At 39.3% G+C, this 27,013-nt stretch overlaps 1 protein-coding gene and 1 long non-coding RNA gene across 6 annotated transcripts in view; one reads left to right on the top strand and one right to left on the bottom strand.

Annotated features, from left to right (window-relative positions):
* The window catches only part of ANO5 (anoctamin 5), a 95,480-nt gene that overhangs the window by 11,361 nt on the left and 57,106 nt on the right, over positions 1-27,013 (top strand). Inside the window, exons 2-4 of one of the 5 annotated variants that reach the window (XM_073347828.1) lie at positions 12,389-12,433; positions 15,886-15,956; positions 22,405-22,452. The exons of 1 other annotated variant lie outside the window; for it this stretch is intronic. In XM_073347828.1, the coding sequence (XP_073203929.1) occupies positions 12,389-12,433; positions 15,886-15,956; positions 22,405-22,452 (164 nt within the window). The remainder of the gene's footprint in view (positions 1-12,388; positions 12,434-15,885; positions 15,957-22,404; positions 22,453-27,013) is intronic. 3 more of the 5 variants (XM_073347829.1, XM_073347830.1, XM_073347831.1) reach the window with 3 other exon arrangements.
* Positions 3,997-27,013, bottom strand: part of LOC140912784 (uncharacterized) — a 45,903-nt gene continuing 22,886 nt past the window's right edge. Inside the window, exons 3-4 of the long non-coding RNA XR_012159378.1 lie at positions 11,254-11,410; positions 3,997-6,587 (exon numbers count right to left, since the gene is read on the bottom strand). This is a non-coding gene — a long non-coding RNA (uncharacterized lncRNA). The remainder of the gene's footprint in view (positions 6,588-11,253; positions 11,411-27,013) is intronic.

Here is a 27,013-nt window from a genome sequence, read left to right as displayed (position 1 = left end):
ATTGCATCGCACACTAATGCCCTAGATAAAGCTAATTAGATATTCTCAGTTGTACCTGTGTATACATGTAGGGAAGGAAGAAAAAAATAATCTTGTATTGTTTGGATATTTGTTGCAATTATAACAAGATCTCACCTTTGGAATGTCAAATTTTTTTTTTTCACTGTAAAGCAGTAATATGCAAAAAGGTCAACAATGTGAGTGAGGGATAATATCTAAGATGGATGGAAACTTAGTTTTTAAAATACTGGTTAAGGACTAGGTGTACTATACTCCCAGTGATATGCAACCATGTGTGATAGATTTGTAAAAGTCTACAGCTAGTTAAACATTGCTCATAGAAAAAAACTATTTTGTTTGCCAGTTCTACACCAGGAAAATTACCCATTGCTGATAGTGAATGTTAGCATGGATGCAGACAAACTGCTGCCGAACACAATTTAACAGTAGCTGTAGACCAGAACAAACCACGTTTAGTAGTATTTCAGAAAGTTATGGGGACAGATTTTAACCCTAGTTTTCTGAACCAGAGGTGAACAAGGTAAGTCTTGATCTACAGTTGCAGTTAAACTGTGTTCAGCACCAGTTCAGCCACACACATTGTTGACTTTATATCAGCAATGGGTAATGTTTTAGTGTCAATCAGGACTTGAATACTATTAGATGAATTCAACATACTACAGTAGCGCTCTTAATTTTTGGCACTTTATAGTATCAGCAGTCATTAATATCCTAAAATCTTTAAAATAGATGTTTAAAATACTAGTTTTAGTGTATTTAATTGAAAGGTGTCTTATTGACATACACATGCATTTGAACAAAGTTAAATATTAAACTTAATGTTATTATATAGCTTATATTAAGACAATGGAGTACTGACAGTTTTGACCATAATACACTGTAGTTGTCAATACTTGTTTCCAAACAGCTTTGAGGCTTGTCCAAATTAACTCTCTCATATCACCAAGGTTTAATAAATGATAGACTGAACTTAACCAAGTCTGCTTGCCACTAGGCACCCCTCTCATGGCTAGGCATAGCAGCTCCTCACTGGGCGAGCACTTCCTAGCTGAAGTCACTCCAGTGCTGTGGCACTTCCTATATCTGGAAACTCATTCAGCAGCTCAGCTGCTCTGGCTAGGTCATAGTCTTTAGTCTACCGTTCCTAGGTCAGCTGTCCAAACTGAAAATCCAAAACTGTTTTTAACAGAAACAAAAATCCTTCTGCCTCTCAGTGCTTCTGTATCATGATGCCAACGTTTCCCAACCTAGTGCTAAAAATTTCCCAAATCTGGCAAAATATTCCCAGACTCTGGGAATTTTTTACCAGTTTGGGAAATTTTTGGCACTAGCTAGTGCTTCTATATCCTGGGAAATTTCCCCAAATCTGGGAATTTGGGGGTAAGATGTTTCACCTTGGGAAATTGCAGGGCAAATTGGGAAACTGTAGGGCACATGCTGTCAAAAAAATCCCAGATTTGGAGAAATTTCTAAGGATATAGAAGCGCTGCTGCCTCTCTGGGACTCTTCGTCAGAGAGCCCTCTATTCAACCTACAGCCTCCTTGCTGGGCTCAGCAACCATTGTGACAGGTTTGTACATCCCATTCTCAGGGTTGGTAGGGGAATTTTAACCCTTCCATTCACTCTTGATTTTTTTAAATTTTACTTTGAAGTAAATTTAAATCTAGTTTCAGAGTAGCAGCCATGTTAGTCTGTATTCGCAAAAAGAAAAGGAGGACTTGTGGCACCTTAGAGACTAACAAATTTATTTGAGCATAAGCTTTCGTGAGCTACAGCTCACTTCAACGGATGCTCAAATAAATTTTTTAATTCCAGTGATTGTCAGAATCCACAGAACAGGCTTAATGTGAGCAGTCACAGCTTGAGCTTCCTTGCATAGCTCCGGCACTGAACGACCTGGAGGGGTGAGAACGTACACCAGTTACTGTATCCCTGTCTCAGTTGTGGTTCTCTGCCGAAACTGCTAGCAAAGGGTTCAGGTTAGTGCCAGTTGTGGTGCTGCTGTTTGTAATGTGGGTATTTAGATATCATGGTCAGAGATGCTGCAAAATACCTAAGATGGAGGGGCTGGCTTCTATATAAGTTTTGGGAGGTAACCCTGAAGGTGTGTGTGTTTCTCAAGAGCAGGTAGCAGAAACACCTCCTCTCACTCCCAAGATGAAGTGCCCTGGGTGGTGCCTGAGCCTGCCCATTTAGGAACAAATTCTGCTCTCTTGTACATTGGTGTAATCCAGTCTAACTTCAGTGACTTCAATGGAGTTATTCTGGATTTACATTGGGATGACTGTGATGTTTTGGGGATCGCCCAAACTGGTCAGGAGCTCTGTCACCACCTACTCTGTAGCTTCAGGGTGTCTTTGTGCCATGTGGTTATGGTTCAGATCCCTGCCACAAGTAGCCAGCCCATAAGCATAAGGTTTCACCCTGGCTTTCATCAGCCTAGTTACTCTTTGCAGGGTGACACCAACAGCCCTTCCAGTCCTGTGTGTTTCCAGATCCATCCTCACCAAGTTCTTAATTACCAAACACTTGGACTGTTCCCGTGTGGTTTGTCACGCTGAAGGTAAGAAACCAATCCACCAGTTATCTGTTCACTTGGGCATACACAGTACACACAGTTTTCACACCAGAGACCTGCTTGTAGTCTAAATAAACAAACATTTATTTAATAGAAAAAAACACACTCAAAGATGAAATAATAAGAAAACAAGCATACACAAGTTACACAGAAAATAAACATAATGACTTTACACTTCCATATTAGATAAAATCCTTTTTCTAATATAAGTTACCTATTGCTTTTAAAAAGTTTCCCAGCAAAACCCGCTAGCTATAGCGGGATCCAGTATTCAACAGACAGTTTCACTCCCAGAGGCTGTTCCTTGGTTTCTAGATAATTTTCAGTTCAAACTCCTTCCATTTTAAAATAGTTTGCAGTTTTTTTCCTCTTCAGTCACTGTAAATATTCAAAGGGGAAAACTCCCTCCTTGCTTAGTTTTCAAAGACTGGGGTTTTCTTTTCAGTTTCAAGCTCTTCCCATGTGCTTTGATGCTTTCTTGTTGCTTTTTCTTGAGCTGTACAATAGCTAGGTGCTTTGAGTCAGTTTCATCTGGTAAAGAACACAAGAGCTACCATACTGGGGTCAGACAATGGTCCATCTTGTCTGGTATCTATCTCTGACAGTGGCTTGTACCAGAGCTTCAGGGAGAGTGCAGAAAACAGGGTAATTATGGAGTGATCCAACTCTGCCTTCTGCTCCTGGCTTCTGGCAGTCACCCTGAGCACAGGGTTGCATTGCTGGCCATCTTGGCTAATAGCCATTGATGGACCTATCCTCCATGAACTTATCTAGTTCTTTTTTGAGCCCAGTTATATTTTGGTCATTACAACATCCCTGGGCAATGAGTTCAACAGGTTTGTTTGTGTTGTGTGAAAAAGCACTTCCTTTTGTTTGTATTAATGTCATCAGGTGACTCCTGGTTTTTTATTGTGTGAAAGGGTAAATAACATTTCTCTATTCACTTTTGCACACAATTCATGATTTTATAGACTTCTATCATATTCCCCCTTAGTCCTCTCTTTTGTAAACTGAACAGCTCTAATCTTTTTTTAGTCTCTCCTGGTATGGAAGCTGTTCCTTACCCTTGGAAGGTAGCCTCTCCTTGCCTGATTGCTTCATTGCCCTATTGCAGTGTTTCCCAAACTTGAGATGCTGCTTGTTCAGGGAAAGCCCCTAGTGGGCCCGGCCGGTTTGTTTACCTGCCGCATCTGCAGGTTCGGCCGATCGCGGCTCCCACTGGCCGCGGTTCACTGTGCCCGGCCAATGGGGACTGCGGAAAGCAGCGGCCAGTATGTCCCTCGGCCCGCGCCACTTCCTGCAGCCCCCGTTGGCTGGGCACAGTGAAGCGCGGCCAGTGGGAGCCGCGATCGGCCGAACCTGTGGATGCGGCATGTAATCAAACTGGCCTGGCCCGGCCCGCCAGGGGCTTTCCCTGAACAGGAGGTGTCCCAAGTTTGGGAAACACTGCCCTATTGTGAGGTGATGATGAAGCTGCACCACAGTTACAGTTATAATCTATGTATGATACATACTAACGGTTCTTAACCTCTTTATCATTGTGGGCCACATATGCAGCTCTCTCTGTGTTATGTGGACCACATCCACACACTATATATGCAACCTGTATGGCCCTGAGGACATCACATGGGCTGCAGCTGTGTGCTGATTGGGCTGCGGCTTGAGAACCACTGATGCATACATACATTCATAAACATAACATATATACATATCTCATAATGACTATTAAGTTCAGAACATTACAAATGTTCATAAAAAATCTTACTTGATATACTTTTATAGTAGAATAACACAGTTTGCAGTCAGTTGGTTTAACTGCTTGTTTTTGGAGTTTAAACCTTCTGTTCTCGCCTTGGGGTGTCTGGATCCTGGTTGTCACTGAGAGCAAAATTTGGGCCATTGAGTTCATTTTCCCACTGAGTTATATGAGGGCTAGATTCTGGTTGTAGATTCTGTGCCTGGTTTCATCCTATCCCTCCTCCTGTGGGGATCCATGTACCCCTGTCAGTGCTATACTAGTGGAGTGCTTGTACTTCCCACTTATTGTTGCTGGCTCCTAGTAAGTAAGCAAGGAGGAACAGTCTGCTGGTGCCCTTTTACCCAGTTGTAATCTGGACCTTATTGTGCAACCCTTGGAATATTTGTTTTTACATTTGTAATGCAACAGTAACATACAGATCTATAGATGAAGAATAAATGTAGGTTAAGGAACTAATTATAGTATTTTCCTCAGCCAGAACAGGGTCACGTATTATCGTGCTAGTGTAAATGGTGATCATTTCAGGCTTCAGTTTGAAAACAGACATTTTAAAGGAACGTATGGGTTACTCATCTTATTATGGGTGTAATTACTTATTATGGGTGTAATATCAAAACTTCATTAATTTACCAGAACTGGTATTTTAAGAATTGATTATTCTGCATGGAGTTCTTGATTATGGTCAGAACCTTTTTGTATACCCTCTTGGGTATTCGTGACTGATTAAAAGCTTCCAAGCACGTTCTGTTAAGAAGCAAGAATCTCTTTAGGTGTGGTGCAGTTTTATAACGGAATCTCAGGAGATGACGTGGCCTTCTCAGCAAGGTTATAGGGATAACTGTGAAACTTCAGTATTATCAAATACTTGGCAAGAGAGCAGAACACCATCAAGCCATGAAAACTGTAGGTGGGGCACATATATGCAGGCAGCACATCTAAATATATCATATTCAGGCCTTTAATTTTTCTACAGTCTGTCCTCAAACTATAGAGTGCCCTGTGGTTTGCTATTCAAAGAGGTTTTCTTAACTATGAGTTAGGATATTGGAGACCCTGGAGTTGGCAAATTTGTAGTGTTCTGTAAATGTATCATGCTGACAAGTAAAAACTGTAATAGACATGTGTATAGTAAATATCCATTTTCAAGGCCATTGTCAAGTTGGATGTCTGTGCTCACTTCACTTGGTTTTAAAGACTAATGCTTATATCAGATACTGTAAGCACTGAGGACCATGGTCCATTGCCCAAATCATCTTATTGATTGATGGGAAACATTTCTTTCTGTGATGATCTGGGATCTAGTGCCAGTTCCCAAAAAGTTATCCCATCTCTGTTATAGTATCTTGGGCACAAAACGTGAGCTTTCCAAATTGGGAGTTCACAAAACCAAATAGAAATCGGAAGACACTGCTTTTAAAAAAATCCCAAACAAACAAAACAACAAAAACAATTTTCTGGTGTTCTGTTTTTGTTATGGCTGCTTTGATTGTAAGCATAGAAGGTGAAATCCTAGCCCACTGAAGTCAGTGACAAAACTCCCAATGACTTCCATAGGTCCTGTATTTTACTCATATTTCTGTAGAGGTCAGGTAAAAGAAATGGAATAGATCACCAAACTTGAGCCTGAGAACCAAAAAGTGAGGAAAATCACAAATATAATGTGAAACTGGCCAGTTGAATTCCAATGTTGAAATGGAATGAAATTCAAAAAACTTGTCTAGTTAACAGTAAATCTAGGGCCTGGTTTTGCCTTTACTGCTTCTGTTCATCTTATTACACCTACAAATTATACACACACCTAGTCTGTGTAAACCATTTTATTATTGTTGTTATCCCATTCACTCTGCTTATTCATTACACCCAGCTGTTACAGTCTTCAAGACTGTCTGCTCTTTGGGGCAGTGACTGTTACTTACTCTGTCTGTACAGTAGCTAGTGCATAGGGTCCCCCACCAGGTTGAGACCACTATATACCAATTTAATACAAATAATAAATAATAATAAAATTAACCACTGTGTTACTTCAATTTTACACCAATATAACTCCAGTGATTTCAGTGGACTTTGGAGTATGCAGTATATCATGGCTGCATGCTCATGCAGAACCTCTTCTCTTGAATATAAAGACTGGGGTGGTCCTTGGCACGTCTCTAGGTGTGCAAGTTAAGCAGGTATCCAGAGCATTTTCATCTTCTTGTGCAGCCACATAGTAATGGAAACATCTGGCCCTGAGGGTATAGAAGATGTAAACAGTACACTACAGTGAAAACAAGTGCATAGTTCTTGTTACAGCTGAAATGCACAATTAGATCGGTTTTCAGGAATTCCAAAGTTTGGTATTTTGCCACTCCACCCTTGGGAGGCTTCTTCAGCATCTTGTTTCCCTTTTATTTAAAACACCCCCTAAATGTCTAGCAGTTTAAAAATACCATAGTTCTCCCTATGTCCAATACCACAGTTAAGAATATTCCTTTTTGGAACTGTCATTGATCAATGTAGATGTGTATCATTTTGCAATATGATCAGCTGATGATACCTGTGACATATAATATGTACGGAATGATATTTTATTATAGCTCACATGGGAAAGAACTCCCAGCACTGCTAGCTATTCAAATACGGGTTGATGTTGAAAAGAGTTGCCAGCACCACCACATTAAAATACCATTTAAGTAATGTGCCACTAGACCCTTGTTTGTGGGTTTTGGCAAAAAACAGACCTTTTCCAAAGCTGATGCCTTTTATACCAAAGGGAAGCTTTATAATCCTTTGAAAGAGAGACACAAAGGGTCAAATCCAAGGTCTGTGCTAAAATTCCCATTTATTGCAATGGGAATTTTTCTTGAATAAAGATCGACTAAAAACTGAGTAAGGATTTTAAGATTTGACCTGTGCTGTGTAGGAGATCAAAGACATTGCACAATGATAGACTTTTTCTTTCTGACATATTGTTCTGGATTGCATCAATTTAACATGTTGGAGCTGCCCTTGGCATTCTTTGTAAGATGACAAATGAGATTTTGTTAGCACTGGGAATAATGCCTCTGTCTCTCTCCGGTATGTTGATGCCTTGTTACACTATCATTCTTGTAAGTTTTGTTTCTTCTATGTGAGTAACACTTTGTTCTTGGGAACAATTCAGGAGGCTTGTTTGTCGCAAAGTTTAAAAATAAAGCACATTTTGTAAATGAAAGTGTCAGTGCAGCGGATAACACTGGCTACGCCCTTTAAAAGGGAGGCACAGCTCCTACTCCAGCATGTTCGCCCTCAAGGCCTCTTCCCGAGTCATCTGGGATGCCTCCTGCTGCGACTGCTAATGGAGTTACTTTGGATTTACATTGATGTGAGAGCAGAATTTACCCCTGCATTCACTGTAGAGAGCGAGTATATTTAAGGTTAATTTGGGCTTGGTTTTTAGAGGTGGGACACGCAGTACAGTACTAATATTGCATTACAAAATAGCGGTACCAATGTAAATGTCTGTAGCAGCATCTTATTCCTAGCTGCTCAGGAAAACAGGTATCTCTAGCTAAGAGAGGTTTTGCATCAACTATGTTATCATGACAGGTTTCAGAGTAACAGCCGTGTTAGTCTGTATTCGCAAAAAGAAAAGGAGTACTTGTGGCACCTTAGAGACTAACCAATTTATTTGAGCATGAGCTTTCGTGAGCTACAGCTCACTTCATCGGTATGCATCCGATGAAGTGAGCTGTAGCTCACGAAAGCTCATGCTCAAATAAATTGGTTAGTCTCTAAGGTGCCACAAGTACTCCTTTTCTTTTTATGTTATCATGAATTCACATGAGGAACATAAGAGGTGATTTCTGTTCCTTCCTTACACTTTGTTTATATTTCTGCTGATTTAGAAACATAACATTTTCTTGTAGCTTATTTACGTACAATATTAATTATTATATGGTAGCAATTTAGTTCTTTTGGTACAAGGGCCCTTTAAATGAGGCTATATTATTTGTAATTGCTGTGTTAACTGGACATCTCTGCAATCCCTAGAAAGAGGGAGAAAACCTGATTAGCAATAAATTATTAGTTATTAGTTATAGATTTTTTATAAGTGTCAGTTCAGATGTGCTAGCTTCTTAATCATATCTTTAAGGGAGGCTGTGCTACTGGCTCTGTCTGTGTTTTGTGTATGTATTCGTTTGAAAATTGGGCCAGCTTTTCAAGAATATAATGATTGCTGATACGGGGGATGTGCAGTAGCTTTTAGGGCTGAACAGTATGATTTATAAAAAATTTACTTAAGGAGAGTAGATCCAGTACCTCAGTTTCTGTGTGTGCATGTGAAATTGAGTTTGGGGACACGTATTTAAATTAAAGGGCTAAATTCATCCATAACTCTTGATTTCAGTGAAGCTGTACCAAGGTAAGCTTGGCTCTATGTGCAGCAAGACAAACATAATAAATCATGTTGACATCACTAAGAACTCAAACAATGTTTTTTAAATCTACTAAGAAATAGATTGTGTATTTAGGCACAGCTCTGAATGTGTGTAAATCACCAGTTAGGAGTAATCCAAGGAGGCATTGTGTCTCAGAGACATGCTTCAGAGGCACAATTCACTCTTTGTTTCTCCCTTGCAGAGATTCAGATAGTAATTTATTGCTTATGCAAGCAGCAAGTTGCAACACTCCCCACCTTAACTTAAGTGTGCTGGTCAGCATGCTGAATGGAGTCAGAGATCCACCTCTCCCAGCCCACCTGCTCTAGAGGTCCGGGGTGACCTACCTGCTATGCACCTGGACCCAAAGTCCTGGTAGCCTATGAAAGGGGGCCCAGGGTGTTCTTTTGCAGGCAAATACTCAAAGTCACAGTCTATCCCTATAGTATTTTTAAAGATATTTATAATAAAAGGATGCTACATTTGATTGACCCTCTTGAAAGGAAGGTCCATATTGGGGCTCTGACTGTTTGTCAGTGTTCTTTTGATTTGTGGCCATTTCATTATATCTTTGTATCAGCCAGTAATGTTTTTTTGTTCTCTCTCAGTACTCAGAATTGTGGAGTTAACATTTGTTGAATGATCTCTGTGCACCTGGGTTTCCTATAAACATTTATGTTAATGTTTTTCTGGGACCTTAAACCTGAGCAATGTTTGTTGGGCATGCCTCTCTTTTTGAGTGACAATACTGAATCAGACGCCTGGGTCAAAGATAGAAATGAGTCAAACCATGACTCACTCGTAAGTTTGACACAGATTCCACTGTGCTCCTTCGTGCACAGAAGACAAACTATTGATAAATAATTCATTGACTCAGTAAGTTATCATGATGTGAATTTTAATTTACTTTTTGTGTCAGAACAGGCCATGATACTAGAACAATGAGTAGGATTTGGTAAGGCTGTTACCTTAGAGACCTTCTAGGATAACATTCTGTCTCACTAGTTGAGCATGATGATGGCTAGGGAGTGTTGTACAAAGCAATTATTTCATCTTAGGTACATTATGTTTCCCTTTCCCCTGAAACATCAAGTACTGATTGTGACGTTGCATTCCATGTGTTTTATGGAAATATGCTTAAGAGTGTGAATATATTGTAACTGGAATATGCTTTATACAAAAGGTCTCTTGTAAGGTATCATTACAAAGCTTATAATCTACTGAGTGTGTTCATCCTATTTGTATGTATGTATGATTTTTGTATCTGAAGCTAGAAATATGAAGTATAACGCTGAAGTCCTATTGTAATTATGCAAAGTGTGGGCCATTAATGGTGGTTTGGAAGCTTGATGGCTCCCATTGACTAGGACAATTGGTTGTAAATGGCTCTGTTTACTTGTAAGCCTTCCTTCCAGCCAGTGAGTACTGAAGTCTCACAGGACATGTGAACATGTCACATGATCCTGGAATCCATCTTAAACCTGGTGCTTTTCCATTTAGAAGGAAGGGTGGGAACCCAGAGAGAGACAAAGGATTCCCGTCTTGTGCCAAAGATATAAAAGGTGGTGGAACAGAACAAAGGAGGCTGCTGGTCATGAGAAATCCCCAAGTTACCACCTGAGCTGGAACTAACAAGGACTGTACCAGGGGAAAGGATTAGGCCCAGACTAGGAAGGAGTCTAGTTTGTGAAAGAAGCTTATTGGAACATCTCTGAGGGTGAGATTTTATCTGTAATCAGTTTCTTAATGTATTAGGCTGAGACTTGCGTGTTTTGTTTTATTTTGCTTGGTAACTTACTTTGTTCTGTCTGTTATTACTTGAAACCACTTAAATCCTACTTTTTATACTTAATAAAATCACTTTTGCTTATTAGTAAACCCAGAGTAAGTGATTAATACCTGGGGGACCAAACAGCTGTGCATATCTCTCTATCAGTGTTATAGAGGGCAGACAATTTATGAGTTTACCCTGAATAAGCTTTATCCAGAGTAAAATGGATTTATTTGGGGCTTGGATCCCATTGGGAACTGGGTGTCTGGGTGCTGGAGATAGGTGACATGCTGAGCAGTTTTTGGTTACAGTCTTTGGGGGCATGGACCAGACCTGGGTCTGTGTTGCATGAGGCTTGTATGTTTGGCTCAACAAGACAGGGTTCCGGAGTCCCAAGCTGGCAGTGAAAACGGGCTCAGAGTTAATCTCAGCACGTCAGGTGTCAGTCTCAAGGGGGTCTCTGTGACCGAACCTGTCACACTGATTATGACCAGAGACAAGATATTGCAGTAGATCGTCCAGTGGATAGCATCTGGGGTGACAGATATTGTGTGCACGTACTTCTGTGTTTTTCCCCAAACCCAAAACTGTCACAAAGCAATATGGCAGCTAGACTAACATTTTATCCAGCAGTTTTTTGCTAATTCGAAGGGGCAGTTAACTAACTGTTAAAATTAACAGGTATAAAAGGCAGCCTACCTTGACGGTAGTCCCCAGGCTTACCTATATTATTATTTCCATATGTTATTTCTGCTAGAGGTTGATGAGGTCTGAGCACAGGACTGGGAATCAGGAGCTCTTGCATCTTAATCCTGGTTTTGAGTATCTCTTTCTTAGTAGGCGTAGGGCAGTCATTTACCTCTCTACACAGTTTACTCATCTGTAAATTGAAATGGAAAGTACCTGTAATTCTATGGGTGTGCATACATACAGATAATGAAATACGCCCTGGGATTTGGATGGCAATACATTTCTACTATTACCTTCTGCAAGCAATGACTGCTTGTACAACCAAAGTGACAGCTTTGGCCATGGGAGGGCGGGAGGAGGTATAGTGATTAAGGGGTAAAATTTTCAAGTGTCTACGTCCCGTTTTCATAAGTCTCATTGACTTACAATGGGATGTAGGTTCCTAAATCGCTCAGGTGCTTTTGAAAAATTGCAGTGGGAAGTCATTTCTTTCAGAAACCCCATGTTGCTGACTATGGAACGGCAATAACATTTACTAATATTTAAATGTGGAGAAGTGTCCTTATCTTTCTAGAGTGTACTTCGATAGATGTAGTTTATCCTGTGATTATTTCCTAACTGCTTGAGCCATTGCAGAGGCTGACAGCAATTTATTTGCTTGAATTCTTCATTCTAAGGTGAATCAGTCTATTTATTTTCCAATAGATGTGTTCATTGCATACTCCTTTGAATCTGCAGTCATTTTAGATCTCTGTTTACCTTTATTAGACAATCGAATGTTGAACAGCAAAACAGGGCCTCTGCTGTTGTTGTACTCTGTATGTGTGGGAAAATGCATTCTTTTTAGTCATCTTTGGCAAGGGGAAGTAATGTTTACTGTAGATGTGACTGTCCTTTTCTTGCCGTTGTGGCTGCCATGCTGTTTTAGGCTGCTGAATAAGATACTTGTCTAAGAGGGTGAAGGACAAAAATGTGCACTAGAGATTTTTCTTTTAGGAGGTAGTCTTATAAAAACCATGCTGTTTGCTCAGCTGTTAACCCTTTATCTCTAATGGCTTGTTCTGGTTATGGCAGCTTTGTCTGCTGCAACAGGAGAGGTCTGTACTAACTGTATCATGATGTGACTTTCAGGCTTTTGGTTCTTATTGTAATGTTTTTTCCCTTAAAGATAATACCGCAGTTCTCACCAAGTTCAAGCCATCAAGGTCAGCAGGTATTGTACTAACCAGCAATATGCCTTGTTCTCTTTTGTGTGTGTCATCTTTCAGTTTCTCTCTTTGTTCACATTTGGCATTTAGATCAGTTGTGTCATAGACATTTCATAAAACCAGATCATAGCTCAGTGAGATTGATGGAACCATTTTAAATGTATAACATGTACCTCATACATTCTAGTGTAAATTCTTGATTGGAAATAGAGATTGTCCTTATTAATACTATTAAGGAAAGACACTTTTGTTTAAATACAAATGCTGCCAAAAACAGGTTTCAGAGTAACAGCCGTGTTAGTCTGTATTCGCAAAAAGAAAAGGAGGACTTGTGGCACCTTAGAGACTAACCAGTTTATTAGAGCATAAGCTTTCGTGAGCTACAGCTCACTTCCTCAGATGCATATCATGGAAACTGCAGCAGGCTTTATATATACACAGAGAATATGAAACAATACCTACTCCTACCCCACTGTCCTGCCAAAAACAGATAGAGCTCTTTTCACTCCCAGCATATGTAATCAGCTACATTAAACTCTGAGTTATAGTTTCCCTTGAATTTAGCGTTAAACTCTCCAACTCTACATTCATGATAATACAACATGATTAAAAATTGTAAGGCTTTCATCCCAGACTGTCACTGTCTAAAGTTCCAACTTTCTCTTTAGGTATTTTGTGACGTGAACAGCTTTGTTTCCCAAATAAATGGGACAGGTATAAGAATACTAATTACTTGTTATCAACAACTATCAAGCAGTCAAATTTCTTTTTTTGACATGCCTCTCGTGTTAAATGCTGGTCTGTTTTCTGTTGTGTTGAGTATTTGTGCTGGGCTGAAGATATACTGAATTAAAAGGTCAGCGCTGAAGCCTTTTTCCTTGTCTGTACTTCTGAAAATCTAGTGTTATTGTTTTGAAACAAATATTCACCATGGGGATTATGAATCTCTATTTTGAGAAGAGCACAGTTTTGTCTGGTCCTCAAAGTGGTACCTAAGGGATAGTGGGATATGAAAGGAAGAAAATAATCCTATTACTCCTGAGCCGAATTTTCAAGGATGCTTTAACACTGGTCTGTAAATTTGCATCAAAAAACGTACATGTGCAGCTCTCCAAATATGGGTACACAAACAAAATTTGTATGTGCAAATTGTGCAAATATCTAACTACAAATTTAACTATGCTGGCATAACCGCATCGTATAGACAGAGCTTGCACCAACACTGTGGGAACATCACCTCCCTGAATGACAGTGACTCGGTCAGTGGAAGCATTCTTCCATTGATATAGCTGCATCTACACTGGGCATAGGTTGGCATATGGATTTTTCACACCCTTGCCTGACATAGCTATATTGAGCTAAATGTTACGTGTAGAGCAAGTCTCAGATAATGTTTTATGGGGAAGCTTCTGGATGTGACAGTAAATTAATGTGTCCGTTGTTTAGTATCTCCTCACCTTAGATGGTGAAAATATAAAGAATGTGTTTTAGAAACAAGCTTAAATGGACACATATTACTTTAAGAACATTAAGTTTGCTCTTAAAGATAAAGTAAAGAATTTATTTTTACCCTGAATTGCTTATCATAACTTTTGGAGAAAACCGATGAGTGCCAGATGAGATTTTGGCATCAGATATGGATACATTTGCAGGCACTAGAAGTGTAATAGATTTGTTACTTAGTTTATACTAGTGAGGAAAAAAATATACAAATAAACCAACACTGAGATTTGGAACAATTTGTGGAAAGGAAAAAGGCTGATAATGCAGCACTTGATGTGAATTGTCATTCCGTCTTGTCAAGCAACTCAGTGAAATATATGTTTGTGGTGTTTCTTCAAGCGCTTCTGGTAAACTGCATAGGCTTGATTTTAGATGTGCTAAGCCCCCACAGCTAAATTCAAATGAATGGGAGCTACAAGTGCTCAGCACCTCTGAAAATCAGACCCTGTGCACATCTATGTTCTTGGCAATGGAGGGAAATGATGATGATCTTCCCTCTCTATAAATGCCCCAATGTGTGGATCAAATAATTCTCTTATTTCTCTTGTTTCTTTTAAAGGCATATTTTTCCATGGACAGCCAAAAACAAACTGTCTTGTTAAACTTGTGCATAAATGCCTCTTCGTAAAAGTGAAATGCTGAATTGACACTTCAACCCTATAGTGAATACTTGTTTCGCTATATGACTATACCGTTTCATAGTAGCAGAATGTGGAACACACACAATTTTCCTATATTTAATTTTTTTTTCTTAATACAAGGAAATTCTATAAAATGTATTTTATTATTTTTTTTAGAATGAAACCTGAATATAATAAAAAAGTTGACGTTTAAACTTTTAAACATTAATAAAAGAAAAAAACTCAAATAGGGACAGAATCCACGGCCTCCTCATTAGAGTTAGGGCCAATATAAACCCTAGATCCATGGTGAATTTATTAACTCTGCCCTTGCAGAGCATCTAGCAAGGAGAGGCAGTCAGTCATTCTGGTATTACAGTTCAAGCACAGGTGGGTGCAATAGATGACAGTGATATCAACACCAAGCAATAGTATTGTGGCCTGAGTATACATGTGGTAGGTAATGCTAGCGATCAGTGCTGCTGTCAAAGTAACACCATGAAGTCCCTTTTACTTTTTCTTTAAACGACAAAGAGTTTGGTAATCTGAGCTGTAGTTACCTGTCCTGAGTCTCAGAGTAGCAGCCGTGTTAGTCTGTATTCGCAAAAGAAAAGGAGTACTTGTGGCACCTTAGAGACTAACCAATTTATTTGAGCATGAGCTTTCGTGAGCTACAGCTCATCGGTGCATCCGATGAAGTGAGCTGTAGCTCACAAAAGCTCATGCTCAAATAAATTGGTTAGTCTCTAAGGTGCCACAAGTACTCCTTTTCTTTTTGTCCTGAGTCTGCCGCCATATCTCCATTACACAGGCATGTGTGATTCACAAAGACCTCTTGTGAAGTTTCAGAGCTGTACTCCACTGATTCCCCAACAATGACAGGCCAATTTCAATTTCTAGCCAACATCCTCAGGGAAAATTGAATTTTCAGAACTCAGGCAGCAGGGTTCCCAATATGTGACCTTTATAGTTATGATCCTATCAGACGTTCCATGCAAGAATGGATTTTATCTTCTGAGATTTCTGATGTTCATTTATCAGAGTTAAATTTATTTCTGTGACTGCAAGGGTACAATGAGGTAGTGGAACTTGAGCACAACACTTGGAGTATTTTGTCTCGGAGGCTACAGGAATCATTTGTGAGGGAAGTTTCTGGTTGTTGTTGAGAAGTACAACTATTTCCCAGCTTTGGCTTTTGATTTTTTTTAATGTAAAATTAGTATTTCTAGCTTGATGCATTGAATTTTTGCTTCATTTACGCTTTCAAATATAAAAAGGTTTTAAATGGGAAATATATATTTTGATGTGATTTTTTTTTTCCCTGCGCTCTTTAGGGGAAGATAGCAATGGACCTCTGTGTGAAACTATTTCAAACACAGAATCAGAACTTCCAAGCAATTCTGAGGTAAGATACAGGATATGTGCCATTCACTTTTCAAGTTTGTGTACATCAGTTGTAGACAGTAAGGGGAGCACCGCTTTGGGAGATGGAATTAATCTTGATTAATAGTCTGCCTTTAAATGTATTGACATTAGTTTGTCAATCCTGATATAAATACTAATAATATTATCTATGCAACACTTTCTTCCTTCACTGGTTTTGTGATGAGCAAATCCTACCTTAATATTGTCCCTGTACGTAGCATGGTTATGTATTGAATCTTGCAAAAGAGTGTTACAATATATCAACATTAAAAATATGGCAAGCAATTTGGACTGAAAGTATTTCTAATACCAATCTGAAATGAGAACCACAGTGCAGTGCCTTGGCAATTGGGAAAACACAAATGCTTCTGTATAAGCACAACACAGGATAACACAGCACATTGCTTTATGTTACAAAACCTTATGATATTGGCCTGTTAAAGAGACAAAGGCGTATTTGCATTCCTCTGCCCTAGGAATTATTTGAGAGGCAGATGTTGAACTTGGTTATGAAAAGGATAAAGGAAATTGTCTAATTTGGACATGTGAGCCCATCTGTTTAGTATAATGGTGTACAGTTCCATATAATGAAATAACAAAAGGTATAATTGGTTTAACAAAGTTAACAGTATCTCATTTCTAAGTATATACAGTACATTGTTTACTTAAAGAGGAGGAAGGGCATGTTCGCTATTTTTTAATTCAGGTTTAAAAAAAAATCTAAAAAGACAATATTGAAGATGACATTCATTTTTTGTAATGGTTTAATGATTTTTAGGGGATGCTTGGGACATCTAATCCCCCAAGAGTTTCAGGTGTCACAGCAACAGAAATATGTGCCCTAGGAATGTATTCACACGCTTGCTATGAGCCACTAAGCTGAAACCATATCCTTCAAACTTCGGTAGGCCTTTTGCTACTGCTACTGAACCACTTAGGTGGTGAAACTTCTCTGTTCCTATCACTAAAAGGCTTACACAGAATTGCTTCCATTTTCTTTGCACTGGTCCCTCAAAAATTGTTACAGTAGGAAAATATTAATGATCCCACTTAAAGGCACAATGCAAAGAGGTTTAGAGAAAGGAATTAAATCATAACATTAAAGGAGAAATGAGAAGACAGCATATTCCTTACATTAGACCTATCAGCTTTGATTTGGTTTAGTTTACAAGCATATCAAAACATCACTCCCCTTGGGCTGTCTGTTTTGTTTGGAAGGGAACAGAGGTGCACATTTCAGGGGCAGCATGACCAACCATGATAGCTGTGGAAGAGTAACCTATGGGCTTGTTTTTGGTCAGTCATCAAGATGAGCGGTTAGGATTTTAGGTTTTCTTATGGAAAGATAATGTCGTTTGTTTGTTTGTTTGTTTGTTTTTTGGGGGGGTTACATTCATATGGAGTGATTTTCCCCCTGTAATTTATACCAATACTTTTATTAAATGATGATTTAATTAAAAACACAAAACAAAAATATAAACAGCTCAAAAAAACCACAAACCCACTCAGAAGCTTATCTGGCAACAAAAATCTACAATATTTATTTTTTCTTTCTTACCCACTCTGTTCTTATTTTTCCAGTTTGCCTGCATTTGTGACCTATTTTGGCATTACTTCCCTATTTCTTCCCCTCTCATTTCACTGGGTGGTGGGGTGGGGGGAGTCTTGTCTAATTTGCTTCTTTTCTCAGTCTCTCCCAAGCAGGATGCAAGCCCAGTAACATTTGAGTGGAACTTTCTAATTCACAGTGTTTATGTGGGTTTGATATTGTGCAGAACATGCCCCTTCTTAAATTCAGACCAGTAGCTTTCAAATGACAGGCACTAAATTCCATGAATCTCTCAGGATGCCTTCAGTGCAATGGGAGAAGAAGATCTTAGCAGTTGCCAGAAAACAGCTGATTGGGGAGGAAAGGAAAGGGATTCTTGTAAATAGCTGCAGAAGGGAGGACAGTGTTTCAAATTGCTTTCTATGGTTCTGTCATCTGAGACTGGATGCAATCATAGCATGGATTAGACTATAACCCTGCCTACCAGTCATGTCCAGCGTTAATCTTTGTAAACAGACTGCTTGGCAGATGCTCAGGGGATCTTACCTCGATTATCCTTAACTCTCCAAGATACACATAAATAACTCTGAAGCACTCAAGTGACAAACAGGGCTGATTTAAGTTATAATGAGCCTGATTTTCTTATGCATTTTATCCTATCTCATCACTTAGGTGAGTGCAAAGATAGTGGAAAGTGAAAGTAAAATGCTACCATTCCAATTTGTTAGCATTTTACATCACTTTTCACACCTGCAATTGATGACGCAAATTGTGAGGCAGTAGAGAATCACTGACTTCATTGCTTTCCAATTCTTTCACTTCAGAAATAGAGGAGAAAAGGGCACAAAAGAAAAACAGTCAGAATTTTTTGGGTTAGAAGGGAAGTTTAAATGGCATTTTTAAATTAATGCCCAATTCAGGTATTGTAGCACAGGGGAAATCAAATCAACCACAGTTCTTTGACCTTTGTGATAGCTGAACAATACATATACTTGGGTAGTTTACAGATGGAGCTTTAGTCTAATCTTTGTCTATCTGCTACTGTAGATTCAATTAAGGGATTAATGTTACTTGAACATAGCATTTTTTGGTTTGTTGGTTTTTTTAAAGTTCTTCACCACCGCAGAAGGCAATAGCATTACTCACATAAATCAGGTGGTGAACCTGTTAGAGCTGTGTGAAAACGATGAGAAATTTTTTTGCAAATTTATGCTCCAAAATGTTCATCGTTTTGCTTGATTTTGTGTCTAAGAAATTTTGTCTTTTGTGACGTTTGTGAAATTAAAATTTCCATTATGAAAGGCTCTCAGCACCATCATCTCTTACTAAACCAGATCATCAGCTGGTTTAAACTGCTATAGTTCCATTGTAGATAATGATGCTACACAATTTACACCAGTTGAGTGTCTGGCCCACTGACTTCAATGTGAGCTGCAGGCGCTCAGCACCTTTCGGTGTGTGTCCCAAAACGAGTTGAATTTTATCTGAAAGAAATAGCAAACGCCCATTACTTTCACGTCTTCCCATTTTAGACAGACCTATTTTCAAGTAGAAAAAACGCAAAATGCCACTTTTTGTAAGTGTGAAATCAGATCAGTTTCAAAAACTGGAAATTTTTTTTTAAAAATTGTAATTTGTAATTTTTCCACAATTCTACCAAATGCATCAGAGAAACATTGCTAGAGGAATACTGTGTATATATTGAGTACAGAAAACATATAAGGTCAGATTTCTAAAGCACTCAGCATTGGGCTAATTCTGCTGCCACTGAAGTCAATGGAAATTTTATCTTTAATTTCAGTGTGAGCCAGTTCTGATTGGTTTTGAAAACCCCATTCATATTTCTTCCTGTTGTTATTGTTTGTATAGTGACAGAGCCAAGGTAACGTGCACAGACATGTGACAAGATCTGTGCAAAAGATCTTGCACATTAAGTATATGAGGAGAAGGTATTTCAGCTCTCTGACCAGTTTGACACTTCTGAACTCCAGTAATGTCAGTGAAATTATTCATGGTTTACACCAGCGTACCATGAGAGCAGACTCAGGTCCCCAGCTTGATGAGAAAGTCTTTTAAATTATACGTGTGTGTTTCTAAGGACCTGGGAGTTTCTCAGAATCAGGCCCTATCTCCCAGAGGCTACTCAAGCCAAACCGGGAGAGTTTAGGCACTGGAAGTCCAGCGATGCAGTGGGGCTAAGGCAGGCTCCCTGCCCGTCCTGGCCCCATACCACTCCTGGAAGCAGCAGTCACATTCCTGTGGCTCCTAAAGGAGAGGCAGGGGGTGCCACAAGCTGCCCCTGCCCCCAGTGCCCATTGGCCACAGTTCCAGATGCTGGCAGTGCGCACCATGCAGAACCACCTGGCCATGCCTCTGCCTAGGGGCCCGACATGCCAGCCACTTCTGGGAGCAGCGTGGAGCCAGGACAGGCAGGGAGCCTGCCTTAGCCCTGCTGCATCACCGACTGGGAGCAACCCGAGGTAAGTGCTGCCCGGTCGGAGCCCTCACCCCGAACTCCCTGCCCCAGGCCAGAACCCCCTCCTGGACCCTAACTCCCTCCCAGACCTCGCACCCGTGCCCCAGCCTTGAGCCTCCTCCCACACTCCAAACCCCTTGGCTCCAGCCCAGAGCCCCCTCCTGCACCCCAATCCCCTGCCCCAGCCGTGAGCCCTCTCCAGTACCCAAACTCCCTCTCAGAGCTTGCACCCCAACTCCCTGCCCCAGGCTCAGCCCGTAGCCCCCTTCCACACTCCGAACCCTTCGGCGCACCCCCCGAGCCCAGAGTCCACACCCATTCCCGCACCCCAAACCTCTGCCCCAGCCTGGTGAAAGTGATTGAGGGTGGGGGAGAGTGAGCGAGGGAGGGAGGGGGATGGAGTGAGCAGGCCGAGGCCTTGGAGAAGGGGCGGGGCCGGGCAGGGGGCGGGGCAAGAGTGTTTGGGTTTGTGTGATTAGACAGTTGACAACCGTACTGACTACACTGAATTGTTGGCTTCATCCTACTCTGTTTCATCTTTGTTCTCTACCGTTATTTTATCTCTGAGGTTTTTTTTTTTTAAAGTCAAGATTTTATTAAAACAAAGCACCTGCAGAAGCCAAATAAAGGGTGGTATGGGGCCTAAAACCCATGTTGACAGCTGATCATGGATGAGATGAAAAATGTGTGAATGCAAATACAGAAAAACTCAAAGGGGAGAGCAAGTGGAATTGTGCAAACTTGAAAAGGGAGGGCATTTTTCAGATGAAGAGGCTGAAATCCTTAGGGGAACAAAGAAAAGCAAGAATAAGCACTTCCATTGTTCACAAGCTTGCACAGTACTTTCAGTTTTTAAACATATTAACTATGTAGTCAGGGGAAACTTTTCCACTGAAGACTGAACTACAAAGATTTAATGTACTCCTCTAGCCTTCTTCCACGGCTGCCAATAATGGGGATTGGCATTAACAGCAGCAGGATCAGTCCTCAATGCAGAATTGAGTCAAGGTTAGCATATCAAGGCATGGCATTTGTTTGTATTTGCTCATTTGCTCTTTTCCCTTGTGGAATCATTTTAATCATCAAACAGATTGATCTACATAATGTTGTCTAGGTGGGACTTTGTTATGGGGATTTCTTTTTTTTTGTTTGAAGAAAATATCAAGAATTGGGTTCATTAGCAAAGTAAAGAAAGACAAATATTTGTTTCTTGACTTAAAATTTAAATGCAGACAAAACTGTTATGTTTGCTTTAAATAAATTATATTGATATTTCTATAGTTTTCCCCAGGTAGAATTCTAGTAAATGAAAAAGGGATAAGTAATAATAAAAACATTGTTTCATTTCATTGTAATTTCATTTCAGTTTTCAAAATTCCGTGTTTATTCCAATTGACTGACAACAAGGTGTTTTTGTTTGTTTGTTTTTTTACTTTATTTTAATACACATTAATCAAGGTGAGTTATGGGAAATCCATTACCAAAATGCTGTAACTGCACAGTACTAATAAGCAAGGATTTTATGTGAAGTAAATAGGCTACTCTGCCCAGCATCAATTCCAGCTGGCAGATAACTGCCATATTTTCACATCATGTGTCATCCTCTTGCCGTTGCTGGACCACTTTATATCCTACCACATCCCATTGCTTATCTCCATCTTTATGCTGCGATTTAACTTTGGAAACAGATTTGTAAAATGACAGTACAAAAGATTATCACATATTAGACAAGCATTTTCTATAGTTGTTTTGCAAACTATTGTCTTTTCCATTTGTACAGGCTTGATCCCACAAACTGTCACTTGCACAAGCAATGCTTATTCACACTGGTGGGATCAGGGCATGTGGTTAACTTTGCTCTCATTATTTATCTTGCCTTACTCATATCAGAAACCAAATCATTTCTCTCATCATACTTGTTTTCATTGTGAGGTGCATGTTATACTTCTAGTTTACATGGGAAAAATAACTCTGGATGAAGGACCTAAATAACCCTTTCCAAAATTAAGTAGGAAATAGCCTATTTCTATAAGATTTTCCTTTATCATGTAGTAGACTGTCATGAGTTCCAAAATATTTACTGATTGATTATCATTTTTACAATGGAAAAGCTTAGATATTGGATTGGCACCTTTTTCTAACTGTGCATTTCTCTGTTCTACTAAACCATGTAAAACATCAGTGGCTATAATCCAAACAACCTGTTTCGTCTGAAGAAGTAGAGATGATGAAATGATTTAGTTAATCTACAGTTTCCTGGGGCTGAAATCCAGCAATCACTCTGCACAACTTTTGACAAAAACAACCCAAAGCTTCATTGTTTCTGCTGAAATAACTTTTAAAACGTCCTGCTGCCTTTGCATCATCACTAACATTATGTCTTTCCCATGATGCCACTGGCAGGGCCTAAGCAGCACTGAGACTACTTTACTCATCCCTGATCATCAAGTGGTAAGCAGCAAGCAGTATTCATGCTTCCTTGCATGAATTTTTGGTGTCTTCTATTATTGTGTGCCAAAATATAGCCCCCTGAAAATTTTCCAGTTTTTCAAACATGTCCTCATCCTTCAAAAGCTAATCATGTTTTCTCTAGTATGTGAAAGCAAATGTGGATTTGAAGTATTCAGATAGTAGATTGGCCTATGGGCACTTGTTGTGTTTGGTTGCAATCCATAAACCAAGCAAGTTGAAAATGATTATATAACTTAATATGGACAAAATGCAGATGTTAAATGAGAGAACTGGAAAGTTTTTCTTTTATGTTTGTACTCATTGTTTTGTTTGACGAAATAATCTATATAGGGTGTGTTCTAATTCTGGTGTTATTAGTCTATGTAAGTTTGTTTCCTCCTACCGTAATGATCTGTAGTTGTGTCCAGAGTCAGCATGATACTTTAAAATGTGTTAAAGATGAAGAAATAATCACTAACATAATTTGAGGTATTTTATGTGCTTGTTTCTTATTACAATAAGTTGTAAATAATAAGTATAGGCTGCAAATGCAACTAATTAATATTGAAAAATTCTCCAACCTATTCCTTGTTTGCTTCACCAAATATACTACAACACCTGATATACATACTCTCTTCATAAAGCAAAAATAAAGTTTAAATAGAAATGGAGAATGACATGCTGAGATGCACTGGAATTGTGTGCTTACTTACACTGGGCTCTGGTGTCTTACATTAACACATATTTTCTCTTTTAGCATAGTTTTTTTCTTTGTTTTTTGTTTAAATATTTCCCTGTATCTTCCTAGTTTTTCTGTGTATTTTAACGTCAGACCAAAAAGTGCAGGAAATACTTACAAGCATATATTTTTTAAATTGAAAACTTTATTGCAACTTTGTGCTGCTTGCGTGAAGCAAACCTTGAAATTGGGACATTCCTGGTTTATATTACACTTTCCTGGCAAACTGATAACAACCAATTAAATTATATTGATTCCTTACAGCAAGAAAATGCTACAGAACCTTATGCTAAATGAATCCCTCATATAATAATTCCATTGGAGTTACTGGAGAACTATAGCAGGGATGAATGAATTGGCTCATTGATTTTTGGTGGAGCACATATACATTTGCATGTGCCATGTAAGTGCAGTTACAGAATGTTTTTGTTCATTAGGAATGACTTTCATTTTAGAGGGGGTTTTTTTTAGCATGGAAGAACTTTAATCAGTATCTCTCTCTTTTAGTTTTAAGAAAATGTTTAGCTAATTCTGTTAAAGAGGTGTTTTTTCATGAACATCAGATTAAAAAAAAAAACCTAATAAACTCCTGGTGCAAACTGTGTTTGCTTTATGAGCCACTGGAGTTTTTACCCTTATGATTAAGGCTACGTTTTAGTCATGGGTATTTTTAGTAAAAGTCGTGGACAGGTCACAGGCAATAAACAAAAATTCATGGCCCACGACCTGTCCATGACTTGCTGGAACTGAGGGGTGGGGGAGGCCAAAACTGCCTCAGTAGTGGCCGGTGCGGCTGGCCAAGGGGCCGCCCAAGCTGCGCTGGCGGCCCTGGGGTCAGTTGCGCCGGGAGCTGCAGAAGTCACAGAGGTCCCGAAAAGTCGCGGAATCTGTAACACCTGTGATAGAGTCGAATGCTTACTTATGATTAGAACGCTGATTCCTGTAATGCAGCTTTCTCGTCTTTCTAATTTTCATGCATTTCAGTATCCACAGGGAATATTTCTGCAGTGGATTGTTAATTTGTACAAATTAATAACTAAATTATTTATAGTGTATTAATTTCAAATTGCTATGATATTATCTCAGAGATAAAAACTTACAAACCAAGCTAGAAGTAAGACAGGCATAACTATTACATAAAAAAACAAACTAAATCATCAGTTTGTAAACATTATTGTTACAAATCTGCAAAATATTCTAAAATTGAATTTATTTTAGGACAGGTGCAATAAAGATTTCAATTCTGAGGGATGTGGGACATTGGCTATTGCCTTCTCCAGCAATGGAGGCCAATAATCGTACAACTCCTAGAGCCAAATTTGAGAGTATTGTTATTGGCATAATTAGCTAGTTAACTTATAAATTATTTTCATATCCTATAGCTCTTCAATACAGTACAACTCTGATTAAGCTAGTTGATAAGGCGTCCTTCCTAAAGATTTGAAAATGACTGAAGTACTTCTTAGATTACAGTTGATTTAGTGCCCAAAAGTAGCCATACACTGTGAAAACAAAATGGAACATTATAAAACTATAGATTGGAGGAGCAGAGTTTGAGTCTTTTGTCCCAAGTCTGCAATGTTGGGGCTCTGTGGGATGTTAGGGAATGTGCTAAGGTTGGAAGGGAATCCAGTCTGGGAAGTACTACATTCCAAAACATGCACCCCCCAGGACCACACAGATTTCTGACTGGAAATAAATGTGGAAATGAATGCTCAAAGTAGAGTTCCCTCTTTGGCTTCCACTGTGTAGACACATAGGTGGGGAGAAAAGGAGTACTTGTGGCACCTTAGAGACTAACCAATTTATCTGAGCATGAGCTTTCGTGAGCTACAGCTCACTTAATCGGATGCATGCCGTGGAAACTGCAGCAGACTTTATATACCCACAGAGAATATGAAAAAATACCTCCTCCCACCCCACTGTCCTGCTGGTAATAGCTTATCTAAAGTGATCATCAGGTGGGCCGTTTCCAGCACAAATCCAGGTTTTCTCACCCTGTGAAGGTTGGGTGAGAAAACCTGGATTTGTGCTGGAAATGGCCCACCTGATGATCACTTTAGATAAGCTATTACCAGCAGGACAGTGGGGTGGGAGGAGGTATTTTTTCATATTCTCTGTGTATATATAAAGTCTGCTGCAGTTTCCACGGCATGCATCCGATGAAGTGAGCTGTAGCTCACGAAAGCTCATGCTCAAATAAATTGGTTAGTCTCTAAGGTGCCACAAGTACTCCTTTTCTTTTTGCGAATACAGACTAACACGGCTGTTACTCTGAAACCTGTCATAGGTGGGGAGATGTTTAATGGCAGGATGAATTCTGAGGAATTACTATATTGCCATTGGAAAGGGAGTGGTGCATACAGCAGCATAGACAGGTAGCCTTCCATGTTAATGTGTTGGAATGCAGGATGATAGGATTTTCCTGAAATCATACAGGATTCAATCATCAGTGGCTGTGACATTATCACCTGCTAAATGGTATTAAATGTGTGCATTTTTACCTCAGTAATGAGGGATATTTGACAGAATAAGTTAAGGTCAGAACTCTGCATGTTAGTGGGTACTTAATGTTAAGTAAACATTTACAACAGTCACTATCACTTAGTGTGAATCCCAGGTGGGAGCAAAGTCATTTTTATAAAGCACCTTCTGTTATGATTTTTCAGTGGTTGATGCCACATTCAGCAGTTTGCTTTCCCCTCTTGTATTAGTGGTGGCTGGTTTGTTTGCTTTGGATCTGAGGAGTGGCGAGAGGTGGTCAGGACTTGTACATAAGCTATTTAGTTGTGTGACAGGATTTAAATGGATGGGATTTTGGACTGCAGTTAGTTGGGTGGGCCCACCATTAAAGCGTTTAGTCATTTTACACTAATGCATCAAGGCAAAACAGAATGTGAAATTTGTTTACAGTTGTCCTTAGCTCAAGGGCAGGTTTTGTTTAATTCCAGACCCATATTTTAGTCCAGTTTATAACCTTTATTTTGGATCTGAAGTCCCTGGTATAGGGCTTTAGCTTGTACCTATATGAACACTGCAACATGCTGCGAGCAGGGCCATTCTTTGAAGTAGCTGTTAAGACATAGTCCCTTCTGCCAACTTCTGGTGGATGGTTAGATGGAAGATAAAGATTTAGGGTTAAATTATGAACTTAGTTAAAGCAGTGTAACTTTAATAGGCTTGCACTTGCATAATTACATGAAAGGGAAATTTTGCCCTTAATAATAGATAAGTGATAATGCTCAATTACCTGACTGGTCCAAATTTCATAAAATCACATTGCTCTCATATAGGTTATTGGACTGTATCATTGGAGAGTTACTATAGGTGAAGATTGGAAACCAAAAAGTCAAATAATTTTTTTTTAAGAATAGTTTCTATTCATCTATCTTACAACTGTTGGATTTATCAGGTTCTTGTAGGCAGTTGTAAACTATGAACATTCTGGGTGACATTTCATAAGCCTCCACCAGTCATCTGTAACACTAGTGAGGTACCTTGTAATTCAGTTATAGATTCCTCCAAGAGTCATATAAATCACATGATATAATAGCTGCTAAATTGAGTCAGGATATTAATGAATGTAATAGATAGTTTGTCTCACATCAAATAGATATGCCATAATTAATAACAGAACTGTTAAGAAAGAGAAAATATGAATCTGTCCAACTGCTGCTTTAAAATATACAGCTGATACAAATTACTTTACAGTGGTTTTATATATGAGCCCCTAAATTTGCACATGCACATAGTGGGCACGAGTGGTCTTGCTTTTGCAGCAAAATCTAAAAGCAGAAGGTTGGAAGGGCATAATTAATGTGC

This window comes from Lepidochelys kempii, chromosome 6, assembly GCF_965140265.1.
Source record: "Lepidochelys kempii isolate rLepKem1 chromosome 6, rLepKem1.hap2, whole genome shotgun sequence".
Lineage (NCBI taxonomy): Eukaryota > Metazoa > Chordata > Testudines > Cheloniidae > Lepidochelys > Lepidochelys kempii.
The sequence above is the reverse complement of the archived record's forward strand: the minus strand, read 5'-3'. Positions and strand labels throughout refer to the sequence as shown.